The sequence below is a fragment of the Salarias fasciatus genome, chromosome 23 (assembly GCF_902148845.1).
Source record: "Salarias fasciatus chromosome 23, fSalaFa1.1, whole genome shotgun sequence".
Classification (NCBI taxonomy): Eukaryota; Metazoa; Chordata; class Actinopteri; order Blenniiformes; family Blenniidae; genus Salarias; species Salarias fasciatus.
The window spans coordinates 12,011,763-12,030,116 of NC_043766.1; the positions used below are offsets into that span (position 1 = coordinate 12,011,763).

Genomic DNA, 18,354 nt, shown 5'->3' on the forward strand with positions numbered 1-18,354 from the left:
CTTTTAGTATATTGTAAAGAATATAGAGACATCTGCCGGTGTTTGGCAACACTGGAATGTTTTGGTGAAGAGATGTTTTTCTTAGATGTCAGTTTTTCTTGCACAAATATTGAGTTGCTTCAAAGGAAAAAAGGTTGGAAGTGACTGCTCCAGGTAATATGTTTAACACATGTCATGGCAGTGCTTGTTGCGATCTAAATGTGTCTGAAGAACCTGCCAATACTTTGGTTTATTTTGGGAACTTTTTCTAGTCCATTGATTTTTAGTCTCTGTCTGCAAAATCAGTTAACATCTGTAGGAATACAACAACTCGCTTCAAATCCTTAGAAAATGGATGTTTTTCCTCAGAATGGGTGCCACACAATTATTTCAGTAACACATTTCATTCTACAACATGATGATTATTTTGCTATCTGCTGATTTTGCTGAGTCTGATTTTTCTGGAGGTTTTCTTCATTCATTATGAAGTGTTTGCTTAACATCAGTGTCTATGCATGCTAATGTAGGTGTGTTGCTTATATCCTAATATCTTATATAAATATTATTTGCTATGAGGTCTTTACATTGGAATTTGTACTGTGTAAATAAAGCTGAACTGCACATCAAAGATTTCCATAAATATATCAAGCTCGTGCCTTCTAATTTCAATATTAGAAGATGATTATTCAAAGTCTTGTGTTGTACACATATCAGTGATGGATATGTTTGCTACACTGAAATTGAAAACCATTGACAGTAGAATTAAACAGGCGACATACCTGTTGAAAATCACCCCACTGCTGAGCACTGGAAACATCCTTCAGAGTTTTTATGGCCACAAGCTGTGTCTGGTCCATGCCTGGTAGGTACAGGTGACCCTTATAGATCTTCCCTAAATTGCACTCTCCAAGCTCCTCCATGAAACGGACAGCTGACAAGGGAAGCTCCTTGGCCTTACTCTGCAGAGAGATGAGGAAAAAGGACGACAACACATGAGACAAAAAAATAAAAAATAAAATTAAGTTCATTTGTCGGAGCTCTTTTCAATCACCACTAACTTTACAGTAACTGCAAAAGTGAAATAACACAAAGCTTACAGTACTGCCTGCAAATGCATACAGACAGAGAAAAATAACACCAAACACCTGTTTGTATTATTAAACAATACAGTCCAGAGAGCTGACAATTGTCACATTAAAGATTGATCCATTACATCAGCCTTTAATAACTCCCTTCATGCCTTTAGAAGGCGATTTAAGATTTGTGAAATCTGGCAACATCGTCACAGTGTTAAAATGTCCTTTAGCTGACAACAGCATTCAGGGAGATCAGCAATGAAGTCTCTTTTGTCAGTCAGCAGAAATAGCCACAGAAATAACTGAAAATGTGCAGTTCTGTTTGTGACTTTGCCTTCTGAGCCTAAAGATGAAGCCGAGCGTTCGAATCAAGCAGGGAAAATCTGAACTATGAGATTTCACAAGTAAACAATCGAAATTTACATGTATGTGAGTACTTATATAGCCACATTAAAGTGTGTCTTTCTTGTGAGTACAATGATTAAGGCACTGAAAGAACAATGTAATTTAATCCTTAAGTAAAAATATTTTTCTGAGACAGACTTTGGATTGTTAGTAATGTTTGAGTGTACAGAAAGTTTGCCGGAAATATGTGAGTCAATGTGATGTCCATTGAAGGTAATGAATGCACAAATGTGTGTGTGTGTGTGTGTGTGTGTGTGTGTGTGTGTGTGTGTGTGCACGTGTGTGCGTGTGTGTGTGTGTAAGAGTTGGGAGAAGATAAAAGGTGAGGAGAGGCTGGCGGTTGGCAGAGATTTTCAGATTCCAGGAACTCTGAGATGAATAATGAAATTCCTCTATGAGCAGGACACACACACACACACACACACACACACACACACACACACACACACACACACACACACACACACTTTGAGGGGGGTACTGAGTGTGTGTTGCATATTATGAGAGGCACAGATGTTTTAAGTTATGGGTTTGTCTCACCCTGTCTTTTCACCCCACACCCAAACTCTCTGATCCTCTTCACGCCACCACAGGTTTGCGTGTGTGTGTGTGTGTGTGTGTGTGTGTGTGTGTGTGTGTGTGTGAATGGATTAGTCACTGGCCCCTGTGTGACCCTGCAGCAAAGCCTTTTATACAGAAAGCTGTAACAAATGGTAAATGGGACAAGAGACACAGAAATCAGAAATCACACGAAATTCATGATTCATTAGATGTTTACTTGTAATCCACGAGACTTCAAAGACAAGATTAAGTGTGTGTGTGTTGTAGAATTCGGTGAAGGCGACACTGCAACGGCCTCTTGATAGCTCTGATACCTGCAGACTTTTGGCCCTGCAACCTTGAAAATCTACAACTGCATTAGCACATTAAAACACTCTCCTTGATGCTCTTTAACCTGGACTCTATGCAGATATATTTTCATTTAAATCCATGAAGCAACACATTCAGAAGCTCCTATTTTAGACTGGTGAATAAAAGACAGTCCAGTTCAAAAAAATATAATAAAGCAGAGATGCTAATGGCAGCTGATATTTCGCAGTCCTGTCTGCAGCTGTTGATGGTAATGTTATATGCATTACCTTAAGCATCTGCTTCAGTTTGCCCAGGGAGACATGCTGTCTCAATAACCCCATATCCTCTGCCTAAACCACCTAAATTATATGGAAAAAGATAAACAGACGTGATATGACAGAGTGTGCGACCTTGAAAGAAACACGATACACATCCTGATGTGAGATTTTTTCTTTTGGCTTGAAGACTATGAGCTGGAGTATCTGCATTACGACTGTCTGTAAAAGAAAGGAAGTAAAAAAAGGAAAATAAAAACAGGTTAAAGAATTTAGAGTGAGACAGAGGAAGGGCAGCAAAAAAGGTGGATTAAATGAGAGCAGAGGGAGGGGAGGGGTGTTACTGTAAGTGTGGAAAGAGAGAGAGCGGGAAAGAAAGAAACAGAAAAAGAACTGCAGATGAACATTCCTGGACTTGCTGCGATCTAGTGACACAGATCTAAAACTCTGTCTGAGAGACAGGTCGTTTGCACACAGCCGACCCGGCGGCCTCAACAGGCTGTGACGTCTCTCAGTTGACGCACAGACTGTGACTCCTTCTGCAGTCTCATGACACACAAGACAAACAGAGCACCGCGGCGCTCGTTCAGAGGCTCGGTGTGAAAGTCCAGACTGCAACTCAGGTCCTCACACTCACTCTGATTTCAGTGGATATAACCGCAATCAGAGTTGAGCAACTGCTCAAACAACAAAAACTACATTCCACCAAGTTGTTATGAGTACTAACAAAAATATATTGGTCATTAAGTAACTTGTTACTCAGGAAAGAATATGTTAATCCCTTTCTCAAGTGAAGTGACAAATTAGCTAAGCTGTCAGTATTGTGTGAGGGACAATAATGTCTAATCTGCTTATTAGGGTAGTTATTTCAAGGAACATGCTTCATAATCTGGATGCTTGTCATTCTTTCATAACCCAAAAACACAAATTTTTTTGCTGACGATCAATGTATCTTGTGTGGATGCAGAAAAATGTCAAAGCTGCTTTCAGTCAGCTTTTGGGACTGAGTTAGTTCAGAGTTACTCCAGTAAACATGACTAAATAAAAGTGTTGAGAAAAGGACTTTGGGTAAAGATGAACAGAACAGAGAGACAGTAGCTCAACATCTCTCTCATGGTTTCCTATATTTATTAAAAAAGTTACCAGAAAACAAGCCTGTTGAAATCTTAGCAATTGTGATTTAATTGAGCAATTGTGCTAAAATGGAACAGCTGATTCCTTCAACCTTTACAATGGCACTTCTTTTTTAAAATCAGTACCATGCTTTTATGATTGACGGATCCTCCTCCCTTCTCTTTCCTTTTTTATTGATATAACAAATATGACTTATTATAATTATTATTATTACTATTATTATTATTATCATTATTATTATTATTATTATTTAGTTTTTTTAATTAATTTATTTTTTAGGAATAGTAGTAGTAGTAGTAGTAGTTGTAGTTGAAGTAGTAGTGGCTTATTTTTTTTATGAATGAAACTCTATGTAGGTTTTCTCACCTTTTGTATATTGTGTTAAAGGGAAAAAGGACAGTATGGCTCACTAATAATTTTTTTTTCTGTTTGTACGTCACACAGAACAATAATTCGAACATTTATCTGTTCCTACATTTTTCTATGGTTTGAAGTGCTTTCTTTCTTCATCTGCTTTACGTTATAAATGAAAGCTGTTGTGGGACTACATGTTGTGACCCTTCTTTACCTTGGGCTTGTACACAGTGGTGATCATCGACATCTCGACGTTTTGTCCTCGGACTGGTTTGGGCTGGCGCGGTGCAGGAGGCCTGGGAGACTTCTGGTTGTTGCGGCACACACAAATGAAGAGAAAAAGCAGTACGATAGCCAAGGGTATGGCCACACTGGGCACCAGAATGTACAAAATCTCCATGTTGCCTCCGCCTGACTTGTCCTTGTGATCTGATGAGATGGAAACAGGGAATATTTAGTACCAGAATTATAGATCGAAGAGCAGACAGACTTACTGCTGTTTCCAAAAGTAGCATCAGTACACTTTTATCCCACTTAAGTACAGCATCGTGGGATGTTATATTGATAACAAAACAGCAGAAATACAGAATCAAATGATGGAAAATGAAACAACTGGTTCACCAGTTTTACTCCTTCTTTCTGTCACAAGCATCATGCTTTTATGTTTTTCAATCCATTCTGTATGAGAAGAGTTGAAAAGCTGTTCATATTACAGAAACAACATGAACGAGGGCTTCAATACACTGGAGGGTCTCACCACAGATGGGTATGTCGCACAGCTCCATCCGGACGCCCTCGTCCAGCGTGAAGCACCAGGGGGCTTCATGTTTGTTCCCCGGGTTACGGCAGTACGAGTGTCCCCCGTTGAGCTCTGGGTAGCGGACGGCGAGGTACGTGTGGCTGTGAGGATACTGCGAGTTCCACGGCTGACACTGACGCCCCGACTTGGTCATACTGACGGTCCCTCTGTACTCTGCTCCGCTGCTGTTGTAGCACTTGTGATCTGGAGAGCAGGGGAGCAGACAGGTGAGGTGCACAGATCCACACATCATCCAGCGTAAAATAAGGTATCTTCCTCGGGAGTTAACCATCTGTTTTTAAAAGGTGAGACCCATGTTTCTAAATAAATACTAATTTCATTTCAATCAATGACCGAATTGATTTGCCTCTGATTAACCATCAGTTGTGTGAGTTTATAGCGAGCTTCTCCTGCTTCTACCATGCTTTTTGGGAGCGGTAAATAATTTAAATTGAAAGCAGCAGGAGAATAAAAGTAATGATGTTTTTGAACTTCTTTTCCCTTCATAAAACTATGTGCATTCTTGGAGAGTCATGTCACCCACAATCCAGATGACCTCCATCCCTCTGCCAGATGTTATTGGTCCTACAAAATCCATACACAGTGGCACTATACTGAGTGTTGGACTAACATCCCATCTTCAATACTCAGACTTTACCTAGTGTCCAATAACTTCATCAGTTTATTTATTTCATGCCCTTAAATGCAATATGTTTTATTTTAAATGCCAGCGTTGGTACTGCTGGTCTGTAAATATGTGTTTGTTTATGTGTCCTGCATGTTTCTCCTATTTGAAATAGGAGGTGTACGGAAAGAAGGTAGACACTGAAAACATGCAGGACTAGAGCTTTTCAGGAACTACGTTACAGCATGTTTAAAAAAAAAGACTTAATACTTTTGCTTTTCTGTATTGCACTGTATTTCTTTACCCGAAATTAAAATGTAACACTTCTGTTTACAGCATGTTTTGAAGAAATACTGACCCTTCAGCAAGACAATCCGAATAAATAATATTAAATTTTTTCAATTTCAGTCTGTAAAATAGTTAGAGTAAGGTGTTTTTATTTGCTGAGCCTCCCTTAAGTACAATACACCTCCACTCTTTTAATCTTTTTTTTTTGTTTGTTTTGTATTATTTAGGAAACTACACTAATTGAATTCTGGAATAAATGGGACAACTCCACAAATCCACCAAAACCATGAAATTTCACAATTCATGAGTATGAATCAGTAAAGCCGGTGTTTTAAATTCACATGCACCCAGCTATGTACAAAGGTTAGTATGAGGAAAACTGCTCTTTTCAGCTGGTTATAATGTGTGCCGATAGCAGCATGTCTTACTCTTATTAATGGACTCGGCCATCGGGATCCCGATCCTCAGGCAGTTTGCAGCTTCCGGACTGTCGGAGGCAGCCAGGTCCTCACAGTTCGGCAGTTTGAGTCTCTTCAGTATAATTGGGTTGGAGCGGGCGATGATGTACTCTGTCTTACACAGATCGTTCTCCAGGATCTCACATTCGTCCTTACAGAGGTCTCGAGGCTTGTCAGTGCCAGAGCTGCGGTCACATGTCGGGAAGGCAAAGTGGCAGAGGGAGGGGATGGCAAACAGAGAGCAACGATCTGACAGATGGTTTGACGTCCCGATCATGGTGAAGGCAGCTGAAAATGAGGGAGAGAGAAAAACATTTATAGAGAGAACAATTTATTTTCAGAATTCCTCCATACATGCAGCAGGTTGTCACACAGTGGCATCTTTAATTGATTCCAGGCTCAGGGGTTTTCATCGTAGAGATTGCACAGGGTACATGTGTGTTTGGTGTTTTCTTTTTTTTCATTTTCCCTGATATTATGCCCTTCTCACATGGTGCATAAACATGCGATGGGTTAATTTGTGACTATAAAGTGTCACTAAACTATGCTGGTTTAAACTTTAAAGGAGTCATATTATGCAAAATTCACTTTAAAAAGGTGTCTTTACAGTCATATTACCTCCCAGAGCCTCTGTATGATCCCCCAGAAGTGAAAAATTCAGTCACCTCCCTCAATTGCGCACTCCACTTTTAAGGAAATATCCACTCAAACGCGATTCTGAAATTTTACTTTTGTCTACGTCAACAAGAGGAACACCGCTCAAACTCCAAACATAGGATGAATTTGGGGCAAACAAACATATACTATGTTTTTGGGCTTGTGTGACCTATATGACGTGACTGAAAAATAGCATAATAGGTCTGCTTTAATCCTCTGGGAATCTATGAATGTATGCATGGACATGAATGCATGCAGAGGATTAATAGCTGAAGATGTGAAACAGAAATCTAAATGAAAGAATTGTGAAAAGCCACTCCTCCCTTATAGGTCTTAATGCTTTCTGTTGACTTGACCAGATCAAATGAACAAAAAATTTGTTAGCGGTTTCTTCTGGAAACCAATGGCAAAATTACCATCAACTATAAAACACTATAAATTAGTGTTTGGACTGCTTTCCATGAATATGTCATGTGTTACTGTTTTTATAAAGTGTTGACCAAACATAACTTTTTGCAAAATTGTGAGAAAAATTCCCAAAATAAAAGAAAAAAAGATTGGTTTCATAGTTGATAGAAGGAATATTGTTTTTTTGCGCTATGTTTCGAATTGCTGTATAACTAATGGCATTATCAATGGAGTAAACATCACATGCATGCACAATGAAATGTAAATCATGCAATAAGGGGAACACTGTTGGCAATTTCCATCATATTAGAAGCCATATTTCTCAAAAACAAAAGTATGTTGATGTTCTGAAGGACCAAGTAATACATCTTTTAAAAAAAGGAAAACTAGGTGATGCAGGAATATTTATATAATTCAAGTTCTCTCTCTCTTTGCTCTATTTTAGAGTTTGAAAGATAATAAAAACACCTTTGTTGTCCAGTTGGCTCTTTTACTTGAATGGTGAAATCCTAAATGCATGAGTCAGACTGAAACTGTACAGTTATTGCAAACATATGGCTTTCTGTACTTGTCATTATCAGTAAAGCTGCAACAGTTAGAGAAGAAGACAAGCAAATAAAAAGTGGTTAAGTAAGGCTGGCTTCAAGCCAAATGTTCCTGCAGCACATGCTGCTTGAATAAAATGATCATAAAGATCAATAAAGGTGATATTAAATTCAAAATGGTGAACAAGGATGCTCTGGCTATAGTACTTATGATTTACAATCCCACTTCATGGTTATTATGACTCTGTGGCCTCATAAATCCTAATTATTACTTGCCCTTGATGTAACAGACGAGAGTCTGAGATTAGAGGCCTCTTTGTCCCAGAACTGTTTGGAAGAAAAGTTAATGGTTACACTGAAGGAAGCAATACCATATGCCTTAAAATGACCTCTGTGGACAGAGAAATGTAAACATGCAAAACAAAAACATACAAGTACAGACAAAGCTATGCATAACAGAATCAAATGGTTTGTAGTTCACATTCAAGTGAGGGCTGTTCGTACTTTCCTTACACACCAAGAGTAAATCACCTAGGATTTATCTTATAAAAAGCGTTATCTAAATTGTTCACTGGTTCATGAATAAAATGAGAGACCTCTATGAAGTTTCTTCAGACATTTACATACTTTGATAGTCGGAACAGAAAACATAAAAAAACGGGTGGTTCCCTTGTCGGCCAAAAAAAAGATGAAGAAATGCTTTGAAAAACAACAACGTTAGGCTTTGTTGATGTGGAAAAAAAGTATTGTTAGTGCTCATGTTGTTATGATCATTTAGACAATCTAATGTGAACCAGTACCAAAGCTCTGACATAAATTTTGCATTTACAAAGGTAATAAATATTTGCTTTAGCTTGACATCCACACAAAGCCTCAGTTGTGAGGCTGTAGTTTGCAGCAATGTCGAGCTGGACTGCATTATGCAGAGAGGTGGCTCGAAAATGTTGGCCATTCCATTGACGCCCATGAGAAATGTCAGAAACACCTCTCAAAACGTTGCAGTAAAACATGAATCAAAAGCTTTCAAAACATCTCAAGCAAAACTGAAGATTATTACCTTTGTAGAGTCAAAATTTATAGTCAGGCTGTTTTACTGGACTTTATTTCACTGTTTAACTGGATCTGATCAAATATGAACATCGAAAACATAACTTATGCAATAAAATGAATGGATAACTGAATGATGAATGAATGGATGAATGAATGAATGAATGAATGAAGTCGATCTGAGTATTATAGTTTAAACTGCACCTTAATTGGGATGAAATAAGTGAAAGTGTTGGAATCATTGCCGGATGATTCTATTAATCATCTGAATCTAAGACATAATTTAAGTAAAAGTACGTGTATCAACATACAAATGTATATAATGTGTATTTGCAATTTGTTACAAAGCAAATTACTTACAAAAAAATAGGTTTCATGCATGTATTTTTACATTTTTATGTTCTTTTTGTGTCTCTCCAACTCTCCAATGCAGACAAACATGTTTTATTGATTATGTCTTATTTGTAGTTTGGTTATGATTAATAAACATCTGTCCAAACTGAGTTACTGCACAAAGTTTTAAAAGGTGGCAGTTCAGAAATGGCTGCTTGGCAAAATAGAGAGACCATGATGAAAGTATCACCATGTTATTAAAGACACTATATTTTATTATGAAAAACACATCCTCAAGATATTTCTTCAAGCAAAAACATAGAATTGTTCTTTTTAAAGGAGGATTAGACTCATGAATTGTCCTCACCTGTTATTTGAGTCTCAATCTCTCCCTGCATCTGCAAAGAGTCAACAAAGATGCTGCGGTTGCCGATGAAGCGAGCGCAGGCGATTCCTCTGTAAGGCTGGCAGAATCCCTCCTCATCAAACTCTTCTCTGAGAGGACACACAAACAATAAAAGATGAGGAACATTAAAATATTCAAGCAGTCTGAATCATGATCCCACAAACTGTTTGCTGGAAGAGTAAAAAAAAAAAAAGAGTGTTAATAAGAGAGTGACAGCGTTAAAACACCTGCACAGACGCACCACTAGAGGTCAGCATACATTTGAACTTCCCAGAAACGTCCAGAGCTGACGATTCTTATACAGGAAAGCCTGTTTGATGTTGCTGCCTTGTCTTGGCTAAAGACGAGTCACGCTATTGACAAAACGAGATCTCTCTATCTCTCTCTCTCACACACACACACACACACACACCCACACCCACACACGCATACATGCACACACGGACACACGTATATAATAATTGTCTTCAGTTAGACTGTATTCCTGTTTTGGCAGAAAGATGTCACTGTGAGGTATAATTTGAAGCATATGCACAGAAAGACTGAGCTATATTTTCACAACTTCCCCATGTTTATTTCACTCTTGATCCCATCCAGTCTGGGCCCTTTTCCGATTTAATGTAGCATGTCCTGCTGTTCCCCTTGTTTTTTTTTTCAACACACTCATCTCCCTCCTTGTTTTGTCTTGATCTCTTACCTCTGATTTTTCAGAATAAACACAGATGAACACTCACTAACCCCATGCTCACTAACAAGCTGTTTGCTCAGCGTGGGTTCACTCTGTCTTATATTTTAAGCTGTGCCACATGGGGACTTTAAGGGCATGCGCAACCACAATATGAGAGAAGTACACGATGCCACTGCACACAACGCACAACACTGGTGGACAAAAAGTATATCTTCATGCTTCACTGTGTGAGTAATGACAAGCAAGACCACTGCCTTTGAAACTGACATGGCTGTAAAAATTCTGGATAACATAAAAAGCCTAATTTGCTGAGGGACAATACCAGTGACAGTCAAACTAAACTGAACTAAACGGGCCTTTGGTCTTCCCGGTCTGTGGTGCTGGGGCCAGCTCTGCTCTGTCAGGGGGGTGGGGGTACTGGGTGAAGGGCTTGGCGGGCTTCCCCTTGTGAATTCTGTTTCCTAATGACAGGAAGAGCCAATGATCATAGATGAAAAAGTAAAAGTGAAGTTGCTATGGACACTTGGTCACCGCAAGTCAGTTATGGAAAACAACTTCCATGACCCATCATTTATTTTACAATTATTACAATTAAGGCTATGAAGCAACTTGTGTTTATTCATACTATTCGGTTAATGGCCGTTTATCTGAAGCTTTCTGAATGAAGTGAGTCACTTTGTCACCTCCCATTACGTAACACTTCATGCAGTTCACTGCTTTATTATCTTCCAAGCAAGCCGGCAGTGCGTGTTGACAAGAGTCAGTCAGTTTACTGGGGACATAACAGAGTGTGAACGGCACAAATTGCTCCACAAACTAACAGTTTGTAATTAGTGTGGCGCTTCGAGCACTAAAGTGTTTTAAAGATGCAATCTGAAACAAGGTGACAGTGGTGCAGACATGCACACAAGAATGCACACATTTCCACTAAAACACACACACGCACACACACACACACACACACACACACACACACACACACACACACACACACACACACACACAAAGGACCAGTGTGAAAGTTTGGTGTGAGCGTGGGGTCATTAGGTTCCCTCTCTCTGAGGAGTGTTAAGTGACTGAAGGGCCAAGGTCAGTTCCCTCTACCCTTGTCTATACACATCTAAATGGGCTTTCCAGACCTACAACAACACAAAGACACACAGATATAGGCGCAGACACAGACACACAAAGGACAGTATAAAGCAGAGCTCTGCATACTGTTGATTCCACAGAGACGCGGTAACGGTACGTTCACAGCTTAATACGAGTTTAAGCAAATTTTATCCTTACAATATGTAATTTCCTACTAAAATATGGATATCACAAATAGTGACTTCATTTTGTGGCGTATCAGCTGAAGGCTTAGCCCCCCTTTGACTCGCCACAAACTGAAAGATATATTTCTTTCCATTTGGTAAAGGATTTATCTTGTTTTCAGGTGAGAAACGTATCTGACATTACTGCTGAACATGCAGAACATTGTCATAAAGACTGCTGCATGTCAAAGCTGAGTGAATAATTTGAGGTTGAGTGATTTTCTTGCCACTGATCAGAATATATTGTAATGTAATTTCCAAAAGGCGACTAAAGCATGAGAAAATGCAGATGTTGGAGATTGTCCAGACAGCCCAGGCAGAGGTCCCTTTGGTTGTGCGTCACACAGGATGAGAGACACACACATCCACACTAACATGAAGCCACACACAGACAAGTAAATGACAAGGGAGAGGAGACGATCCACCACAATGCAGCCAGATCTCCGCTGGTAAATTATAACTCTGGCCAGGCCAAACGCCCTCAGTCAGAGCGGCACAAGCTGAATCACAAATCTTTTGCGAATCAACCTACATTCAAAATCCTGTCTGAGAAACTCTGGAAGTGTTAGTGTCTTTTTCAGTACAGCTGAGCAGCTGAGGTAATTTAGAACATCTCTGAGGAGATAAAAAGTTAGGTAATGCACACTTAGACACGTATACCTAATCACTGAGAGACATCTGAGGTTTGCTTTTCCTGAACTTCATATCCATCTTTGGCTTTTGTGTGTGTGTGTGGGGTGTGCGTGCATGTGTGTGCTTGCATGCATGCAAGGAAGGGAAAGCCGAGTGCGGTTGCTATTTGTGTAAACAGTGGATAGCTATTCAGGCCTTTTATTTTACACACCAACGCCACGGGTCCTGTGTGTAATGTTTTATAAGAGTTAATTACAAGGGAAGGCTTTTCCCTCTGAGACTGGATCTGTAATCCAGATATAAACAGAAAAGCGAGCTGAGCCGCAGAACCTAAACAAGGTATTGAGGACATTGATTCATTGTCCAATTACATTTTTTCCACACTAATTATTTATTCAAGGAAGCAGCCAAATGCTTTTTTCCAGCACCACCCAGACTCACATGCATATGTTTACATATATTCACACCTGGGTACGATATAGTAAAATGAGGATTGCAGTTTCAGTGTGAGCTATTCACAGAGGCATGTGCACATGTGTTGAACTGAGCTGCGTTCATTTTTGATATCTCATTTTGGAAAGAATCTTTATGCAGGTTTGAAATTCAACATGCACAAATAAATATCACGTTTCAATGTTAAACTCAAAATCTGCACGAAACACACCACTCATGTTGATTGTCCTTTTTAAAAATGACCCAAGACTCTGAATCATAGCACTGTCAAGAAATTTAACTCATAAATGTCTGACCAACAAAGTAAAAAGTGCATCATCAAGAAACAACGTTTACTTTTTAATGATGCAGATAATGGCAAATGCTACTTTACTACAGTTATGTATGCTAATTCTGACTTGGTCTAAAACAAAAATGCAACCATTACAAAGAAGGAATTTACTGAAACTTTTGTTCACTTCCTTATGGACCAGTACACACATGCACACACACACACACACACACACACACACACACACACACACACACGCACACATCCACACCCGCACACACACATACAATACAGATATAGCTTTCATCTCTCGGACAAAATTGACCATTCATGACATGTGAGTTGTTAACTAGAGGGGGGAATAATTCAGCTGAATAGGCTGAATATCTAACCACAAAAGTGGATGAGTCAAATTCATACTCTTCAAGGAGTTCAGTTGGGTGTCAAAGACAAAACAACTGGATTCTCTTTTAGCTCATAATTGCTCACAAATGTTGAGTTTCTTTCTTCTTACCACCTCCCACCCCCTCACTCATCATGAGGCTCTCTCCTGCAAAGATGAATCATGTCGGCTTTCATGTGACGCAATCTTATGGCAGGTTTTCATTCTGAGCCAACGCACAGGAAAGAGCTTTCAACTGAACAGATCCACGGAGAAAGTGGAAAACAATTCAATCAATGACGCCTAACCCCCCTGGATGTACTATATGGATACAGTATACTGAAAGTGCATATGGGGGGGGGCGGAAAACATGTATAACCACATGTCCCATATATTCCACACACTTCATACCCCATTTGTGTTATTTGTTTGTGTTGTTTGACTGTTTGTCACTCCGTGACAAAGAGCCACATTTTTTTACCTCAGATGTATCTAAGATTAGAATTTGGATTTGTGCTTTTATATAGGCTTTAATAAGTCCACTTCTTGGTTTAGGATTTCATTCTGAAGAAAGTCTTTAGGAGTTTTTGGAAGTAAATTTAATCACCAAGAATCTGTGAGCTGTGATGACAGGTTTGCGTTGAGTTTTGGGATTTAAAAGGATGTGAAACTCAAAGGTTTTTGTTGGAGGAAACACAGACAAAAGATGGGATTGGAGGAGGCAAAGGGCGGATCCTGATGACATTTTAGATTTCAGGGTTTCATTCCCAGGAGCTGCTGTGGGCGCTGAGTGAAGAGGAGATGAGCTGCAGGAAGCACTGGGTCACAGCTGCTGTATTCTGATGGAAGATGCCCCTTCGCCTTAGATTAGCTGTTGTAGTAGTTTTGTTCTTTTTATTGCAGCCATTTTCATCACAGTCAACATACATAAAACCCTTGAAAGTTGCCAATAATTCTAAAGTGTAAAGGGGGTTTATAAGTCTAAACTAAAAATTGTACTTTAATCTGTCTATCATATTACTGTAAATAACACTGAGTAAATGCAGATTTTACTGGACATCAAAGTGAACTGAAAGCTTCAGACAAGTCAGAGGTGAATTCCTTTTTTGATAGAATATTTGTGCATTTTGTTTGCGATCTGACAATATGTGTGTTTGTGATCAAAGCAAGCTTAATTGGATCAATGAGGCCATTTGTTGCTTTGTGAACAGCACAGAAATGGATCCAAAACAGAGAAGGTGCCTCCAACAATAAATCAAAAACATTTGTGGGTCTGAAATGGCCAAGGAAGATAAGAGGAAGAAAATAATTAACTATCACCAAGATTGTTTAGAGTCATCAAAGGTAACCGCATTACTCATGTGATAATTCAATAAGCTTAATTCAGTCAGTGTGAAATTTTTCACTTTTCTTGTTTTATCTGGGTAATCATGACACACACACACGTCACTAAATTAACTGCAGGGCAGTGTTTCATGGGTTGGTGCTTAATCAGTGACAGTACAATTTCAGTGTGTGTGAAGTGTGTGCATGCTGCCTCGCTGACAAGGAGCCAAAATGGCCACCAGGGGCCGAGGTTGACTGGGATCTCTGGCCGCTGGTGGCCCGTGACCACACTGGGAATGAACAGAGGGTGAGGGAAACTGAGGCACTGCATTAAGGTGCAATGAAGAAAGAAAAATCCCTCAGCATCCTCATGTTACGACGACTCACTCAGGGCAACAATAGGGGCTTCTGTCAGAAAGCAGGAGCTTCAGGGAGGATGAGGAAAGAAAAGAGAAAAGAAGAAACAAAATGAATTAATCTTTCGGAACAGGTTTTCTTTTCCTCTTATCAATTTAAAAAATCGTCAGTTTTCTATAAAGTTCCTCACATCAATACTATCTACTTCATAGGAAGGTTGTTGGTAAAATTATTAGAATGGCATGAATATATCTGACCTATATAATGAATCTGAAAATGTAATTTGCCTCAAAAATTCTGCACTAATGTTTATTATACAGCAGGAAAGAGAAACATTGGTGATGTTGGCAAAGAAAAAGGCACTCTTGTCTTAAATGAACTCAAATGAATGAGTGCTTTACTATTTGCACAGATAAAGTGGACTAGCAGAGGAAGTGAACCCTGGCCTTAAACCGCACTTTCAGACACCCATAGTGGTTGAAACACCGATTGGTATTTTCACAAATTACAACCTGTGGGGTATTTCTGTTGGACAATTGTATTATTTAATTAAATCTTGAAGCTCCTCTATCTCTGCATTTAGTATATTCATATAACTAATATTCTCATAGGTGTCAGATTTGTTTTTCCGGATCACAATGGTTTGACCCAAGCACCAATTTAATAGCTCTTCTTCCTTGTGCTGGAAGGAGAACAATTAATAAGAATTATTTATTTCCAGAGGCTTCCTTTTAGAGTGCACAGCTACATAGGCTCAATATGAACTGTGGCCTGCAGTCATGATGGTTGTCTCTGTATTGTTTATTTAATTTTGAAGAATACCTTTATTGCCACGCAATTAGAATCTGTCACTTCCTGAGAGTTTCAGGATTTCTCCCGAGAAGATGCTGCAAGTGCTGGTGGGTTATAGAGTAAACATTTAGTCTTGTATTAAAAAAAATGGCACTGAGAAACACAGTAGGAATTTATACAAGACATCACAAAGTGTGCTGATCTTATCTCAAAATATTTTACAAAATGCCTCCCAGACATGAACACGAGTGTTTGATGTGTAGGATTATGCCTTGCTAAAGAATTTATTGTCAGACGTGAACTTTGCCCACATGGGCTGGAAGTCTGTCTGTGGCTGAAGTTAAAGGGTTTTAATCACAGGGTTACCACAAAAATGGTAATTCAACATCCAGGAAAGGATCCTCCGACAGTCCCGTCACTCTGAAGGAAAAAAAAAGAAAGAAAGAAAAAAAAAAAACACCTCCTCACCAGGTGAAATCTTTGCCCCGGAGGATTTGCTGGGGAATTGGGAGGTCTGGGGTTGGAGGAGGACCTCAGGTGTCAATCAGCCCGTCAATTAGGAGGATATAGGAGGCAATACGTGTACTAAAACCTAACATAAACCCAGAGGTATTTAGACAGGCAGATACAAACAAATGAATCACAGGGGTCAAATAGCAGAATCAAATGTTGGAGGGGAGGAGCAGGGGCAGGAAGCTTTTGTTTGATTGATCACTTGAAGATCAAGGAGAATATAAACACAAGAAAGGGAAAGGGTCTGACTAAGGAGTGAGAAAAGTTGAAGGTGGGGAAAAACCCCCAGTGAGAAACCGATGAAGAGATAACTGAACTAAAGATAGAGACAACAGGCTGAAACATTAGTTGTGTGACTGAACAGGTCTAAATTAATACATGTCATATAAAGAGCTTATGGGCATTGATTTATTTGTGCAATGTACATCAAATAAGACCATGTAAAAAAAAGACATACTGATTTTGTGAAACCATTTACACGAGTCAGACCAGCTGGTGATCTATTTCTGTAAAAGGTTTTTCCCACCCTGCAGCTGTATTTCAAACTCTATTCTTGTTTTCTGCTTTTACTGTAGTACAAATTCCACTATTTATTTATTTATTTTTTCTTGCTCCAACACTCCAGCTATTGGCTCCAGGCTGCTTACAAACATCCGTGTGGAAATAATAATAACAGGAAAAGCTAAGAAAACAGAAGAGAATGAACAGGAGGAATTCAATTGCCAAGAGCTACTTCTGTGATTTAGTCTGCATGTACACCCGCTCCCCTTTCTGCACAGACATATGCACACTTCTCTGGTTGATTTACAGCGGTATACTGCCGAGATCACAGACCGTCATCCGAACACACAAAGACAAACACTTGAAAAAGACAAGAGGACACATGTTCTGGCTGACTGGCGACTGACAGAGCTTCAAGGACAAGCACATTCATGTTTAAACGCACGCAGGGCTTCCTGACGAGAGTGAAGTAATCCTCGCTGTGACTGATCAACAGTCACAGAAGACATGCATTGTGGGGAGAGACAATTTTGTTGCAGTGTCAGTCTCAAAAATGATCCTTCTTTACACATTCTGAATTCAAAAGATGTCTGAAGGACATGAAAAACAAACAAAAAGGGCTTAGATTTGGTTAAAAAACTTTCCCTGTTCAAACAAGTTCACACAATCAAAAAAGTATTTGTCCAGTTAACACAATTCCCTGCATGTCTTCAAATATAAATCATTGTAAAAAAATGTGTCTTGTGGATGGAAATCCCCCAAAAATCCAACACTTTGTAATTTCTTCTGCGGTCACAAATGTATTCATCCTCTAAATATTCTTTACTGAACAATGAAACTGAAGCTTAAGTAACAATGGTGATTTTCCCTTGACTCGAAATGTTTCTTGGATAAATGAAGAGTTATTATCTTCTCTGCCTGCTTCTCTCCCAGTCTTGTCTGAAGTGCCTGGGGGTTATGACTTTGTAGGATGAAAATCAGCAGAAGACAAACCAAACTAGAGGAATATGGGCAAAAGAGAAAAGGTAAATCATAACACTTCATCTGAACGTAAATTCCAATGATCAAACTACGTTATTTAAGTGATGTCAGTCCCTTGCTCAGAGAGGCTTACATGCAACAACAATTTGTGAGAGGATTACTGAAAACAAAACCTTGACAATGATACACGAAGACATGCAGGCATACGCACGCAAAAAAAAAAGAAAAAAAAGAATGAGAATCAGTTTAAAGACAACGGGACCTTTGAAATGTCCAATATATGACAATTCATAGGCTCTTTCAGTCTTAAAAGTAATCAGCAATGACAAGACATTAGAAAACACCGACATGTGAGAACTATATTTTATAACATACAGTTTTGTGCTTATCTGTTTCTCTACATATAAAAATACAAAAAAATGCAAATGCAAATAAACTATAGCCTCTTGTGTTAGGCTTTTACTTCTAGCTGTATTAATAAAATGCACATGCAACATATA

The 18,354-nt window shown here is 39.1% G+C and overlaps 1 protein-coding gene across 1 annotated transcript in view; it reads right to left on the bottom strand.

Moving 5' to 3' along the window:
* ror1 (receptor tyrosine kinase-like orphan receptor 1) overlaps window positions 1-18,354 on the bottom strand; it is a 141,614-nt gene that overhangs the window by 5,740 nt on the left and 117,520 nt on the right. Inside the window, exons 5-9 of the mRNA XM_030083417.1 lie at window positions 9,603-9,730; window positions 6,216-6,533; window positions 4,833-5,078; window positions 4,290-4,504; window positions 759-938 (exon numbers count right to left, since the gene is read on the bottom strand). Coding sequence (XP_029939277.1) covers window positions 759-938; window positions 4,290-4,504; window positions 4,833-5,078; window positions 6,216-6,533; window positions 9,603-9,730 — 1,087 coding nt within the window. The remainder of the gene's footprint in view (window positions 1-758; window positions 939-4,289; window positions 4,505-4,832; window positions 5,079-6,215; window positions 6,534-9,602; window positions 9,731-18,354) is intronic.